Source organism: Plasmodium gallinaceum (genome assembly GCF_900005855.1).
Source record: "Plasmodium gallinaceum strain 8A genome assembly, contig: PGAL8A_v1_66, whole genome shotgun sequence".
In the NCBI taxonomy this organism is placed as follows: Eukaryota; Apicomplexa; class Aconoidasida; order Haemosporida; family Plasmodiidae; genus Plasmodium; species Plasmodium gallinaceum.
The window spans coordinates 121,428-125,820 of record NW_021628226.1 but is presented as its reverse complement, the minus strand read 5'-3'; the positions used below and the strand labels follow the sequence as shown (position 1 = coordinate 125,820).

At 14.8% G+C, this 4,393-nt stretch overlaps 2 protein-coding genes across 2 annotated transcripts; one reads left to right on the top strand and one right to left on the bottom strand.

Moving 5' to 3' along the window:
* Positions 1 to 516: 516 nt before the first annotated feature.
* PGAL8A_00173300 (phosphatidylserine synthase I, putative) lies at positions 517 to 2,509 on the top strand (the record flags this gene model as incomplete). Its single annotated transcript, XM_028670057.1, has 10 exons — positions 517 to 656; positions 739 to 886; positions 972 to 1,079; positions 1,190 to 1,354; positions 1,469 to 1,546; positions 1,633 to 1,706; positions 1,833 to 1,999; positions 2,096 to 2,135; positions 2,213 to 2,336; positions 2,435 to 2,509. The coding sequence occupies 10 exons, from the start codon at positions 517 to 519 to the stop codon at positions 2,507 to 2,509; spliced, it is 1,119 nt and encodes a 372-aa protein (XP_028526847.1).
* A 310-nt stretch (positions 2,510 to 2,819) lies between these two features.
* On the bottom strand, positions 2,820 to 3,671 carry PGAL8A_00173200 (conserved Plasmodium protein, unknown function; the record flags this gene model as incomplete). The annotated part of the gene is made up of 1 exon (XM_028670056.1): positions 2,820 to 3,671. One exon carries the CDS (start codon positions 3,669 to 3,671, stop codon positions 2,820 to 2,822), a length of 852 nt encoding a protein of 283 aa, XP_028526846.1.
* Between the last annotated feature and the right edge of the window lie 722 nt (positions 3,672 to 4,393).

The following is a 4,393-nucleotide window of genomic DNA, read 5'->3' as shown; positions in this document are numbered from 1 at the left end:
TTTTTTTTTTTTTTTTTTTTTTTTTTTTTTTTTTTTTTTTTTTTTGCAGAGATTTTATTTCTTTATGTATTCTTTTATATTGTTTTTGAAATAATAGTTGTCATTTTTTTTTGATGTAAAAATTAATATAGAAGGAAATACATTACAAAATAAAACCTTTCATTGTTATATAATTTGAAAATTAATTCGCAAAAATGTAACAAGAAATATAGAAAAAATTAAAACAAATATATGTATACATATGATTATAAATTGAATAGATATATGAAATTAAAAACATAGAAAAAATATTAAGTTAAAAAATATAAAAAAAATATATTGTTTCAAGATTAATAAATTATATACGAAATATTACACCAGAAATACTTTGAAAATAATAAAAAATAAAAAGAGAATATATAGAAAGAAAAAATATATAATGTATTAATTATATATATTTAAATATTTTTTAATGTAGTTTTGTTATTTTATAATAGAATTTAATATATACATATATATATATATGTTACATGTTTTATGAGTATATATAATTTTTTTCTTTACATATATATTTTTTACCGTAGGAGGAGTTTATATTTGTTATGTTTTTCATTAATTGTGTCTTTAATACTATCAAATTCAATTATTTTGTTAGAGTTTAAACACAGGATTATTATGTAATATAGTTATTATAACATATTTATCACATATATGCATATATATGTAAATTTTTTTTTTTTTTTTTTTTTTTTCTTTCAGATCATTAATAATATCATTTTTTAATTTATGTGTATTAAAAAATGTTATACAAAAAATAATATTTACAATTAAAAAAGATGTTTTTACAATCTTAATTAATTCTGTCATTATTTTTTATTATGTCATAATCGTGTTTTGTCAATTTTTTGTAAATAATTAAAAAAAAAAAATATAATTTAATTACTAATATTTATAGTAAGGAAGAATATATATACATATTTCTTTTTTTTTAGTCACCAAATGAAATAAAATATATTATTAAAATATTTAACAAGAATATAGTTTTTTATACGGCTGAAAAATCGTATATGGAGAACTGCAATTCTCTAAATAATATTACAGTAATAAGAAAACATAATATATAAATAATATAAAAGTTTTTCATTTTATATAATTTACTTATTTATTTCTTTTTTATTTATTTCATTTTTATTTATATTCTTTTTTAAAGGATAAACTTGATATATTTGTAATAGCACATTTACTTGGATGGTTCATTAAAGGATTTGCGATGAGAAATTTTTTTCTTCTAAATTTGAACAGTGTATTATTTGAACTGTTAGAATTAAGATTTCAACATTTACTTCCGAATTTTTATGAATGTTGGTGGGATCATGTTAGTAGAAGGAAGAAAAAATAACATATATTTTTTATTTATATTTTTGTATTAAATATATCTTAATTTTGTTTTAAATTAATATATATATATATATGATATTTATATTTTTAGGTAATATTAGATGTTTTAGGCTGTAATTTAATTGGAATTATGTTAAGTATATTTGTTATGAAATACTTCAACATACCAGTATTATCAAAATTTTTATTAGATTATATATATTTCTTATCTTTAATTTTTTTTAATATTTTTTTTTTTTTTTTTTTTTTTTTTAGTTTTTTGATTGGACAATTCCTGATAAAATTAAACCAAAAAAAAAAAATTTAATATTCCCAACATTAGACAAATTGTAATATAAAATTCATATATATTAATTTAAATTTTTATATATGACTTTTTTTCTTTTATAATTATTTCTTTTCTTTTTTTTTCACCTAGAAAAATAAAAATTTTTTTTTTTTTTATATTTTTATAGATGTAGAAAAGTTTTTAAAAACAGTGCTTCTTTGCTCTTATTAATTTTTTACTCTATAATAGTAAATATTATTGATCTAAATATATTTTTTTTAAAAGCGGAATTAAATTTATATCCAACTAATTATATCATATTTTTAAGAACGGGTTTGGTTGTTATAATATGTGGTAAGATCTACATAATTCTTTTGAAATACTCTTAAAAAAAAAAACATTTCTTCAATTTATAATAGTAAATTTTATTTTATTTTATTTTTTTTTTAGTTAAAGCATCCATTGAGCTACATAATTGCATATCGAGAGAGTAAACTAATTTTATTTTTTTTTTTTTTTTTTATTTATTAATTATACATATATGCATTTGCAATTTTTTTTTTTTAGGGCAAGTATTGATGGTGTTTTTTATGTATTCATAGTGGTAACAATTTTTTTACTAGAGTTACTTTTATGTGTAAAGTGGAAACATAACCTGAAATCAGACAACTCAGACCTGACAGTTATTAACGTAATATATTTTTTAAGTCTAAATATAAAATGAACATGTGTTATCATAATTTTACTTTTTTATAAATATCCTTATTATAATATTTTATTTTTTTATAGGCAACGTGGCTATTGATTACTTCTACATTTTCCTCAATACTTCTTTTCCTTTATGCTAATGAATGTTTGATATGATTAATTATAATTAAATATATTCATTATTTAAAAATATTTAGTTATTACCTTAAGGTTTTAAATGAAATTAGTTAAATTGTTTTTATAAAAATATATGTCTTAATTTTGAATTAGCTTTTATTAATAAGATGTTTATAATTTAATTTTTATAAAATTTCTTAATATTTTTAAAATATTTCTCAATATAAAAAAGAAAAAAAATATGGGAAAATGTCTATTAAAATTAATTATTATTTTTTTTTTTAAAAAAAAAAATTCAAAATATATTATTTGTTTAAAAACAAAATTTTTTTTTTTTAATATATGTTTCTTAAAATATATTTGATATTTTTTTCATCTTACTTATATATGGATTATAAGAAAGAATTAAAATATATTTTTTTATGTTTATTATATGTGTATACATATTATTAATTATTAAATTATTAATTTTTATTTTTAGTTTTATATCATTTTCAATATAATATATAATAGTAGTTAAGAAAAAAAAAACTTTAATTTCTTTTAAAAAATTAAAATTAAAATTATTATAAAGACAAATTTTTATAAATTTATTTATATCCTTATTTGAATAAAATTTAGTTAGAAATTTAATTTTTGATATATAACATATAAATTCATATTCGCTAATTTTATTTAACGAAATAAAGGCATTAATGTTGTCACTTATTTTTGTTAATTTATTGTTACTATTGATGTCATTATTACCATATATATAATTTTTAAACATAATTTTATCAAAAGAAAATTTAAAAATAAACATATAAAAGAATAGATATAATTCTTTTATTTTCTTGATGTTATCATATGAATCCAAAAATGTTGTTGTTATATTTTTAATTATATTTTCAACATTACATAATTTATCTTTCAAAATTTTCTCTTCTTTTTTTTTTTTTAAAAATTCATCTTTGCTTAAAACATGACAATTATTACTTTTTGTTATTTTAGAATTAAAAACTGTATAATTTAAATTTCCCAAGTTTTCATCTAATTTTTTAAATAATTCTAAAAAATTATTATTTAATTCAATATGCTTTTTTATTATAATTTTTATTATATTTATTGCATATTTTACATCTATATTTTCTTTTGGTAGTAGAATTTTTTCTATTAAATTATTTTTAATATTTCTTAATAGAAATTTTATTTGTTCATCCATATTAAACTATTTTGCCAAAAAAAATATTATTTTTTTTTAAATGTTTTGAAATTATATATAATATTTTTTAATTATGATGAAAAAAAAAATTTTTGAATAAATAAATTATTATCATTCTGCGGATATATTATTTTTTATTTTATTTTATTATATTTAATTTTTTAAACTAGAAATCTTGAAAAATTTATCTCCTACTATTTCCTTAAAAATTACCCTATATCTATTAAATTTAATTCAACCAAATAATTTATATTTTGACACTGTTCATTTATTTATTAATTAAATTTAACATATTAATTATTTTTCTTCATTATTTGAACACAATTAATATTTAGCTGATGTAAATTTTTTTTATTTAAAATTGTATTTCTCTTAATTTAGCTGAATTGAAATTTCATTCGTTAGTTTATTTAGATCTTTATTTAATTATGAAATATCAAGGAAGAAAAAAAATAAATATTGTATATTTTTCAAAAACTTGAAGAATTTTTTTAGACAATTAATATATAAATTTTTTTTTTTTTTTTTTAATATAAATAAAGGAGTTTTTATTTATATTAATTTTTTTTACAAGCTACTGTTTTACTTTTTTTTTTAAATTTTATTTAAATTTTAATAAGCATGCGACAATTATAATTTATTTGATAAGTTATTATTTAAACTTTTTATTTTTAATTTTTTTTTTTTTTTTTTTTTTTTTTTTTTTTTTTTTTTTTTTTTTT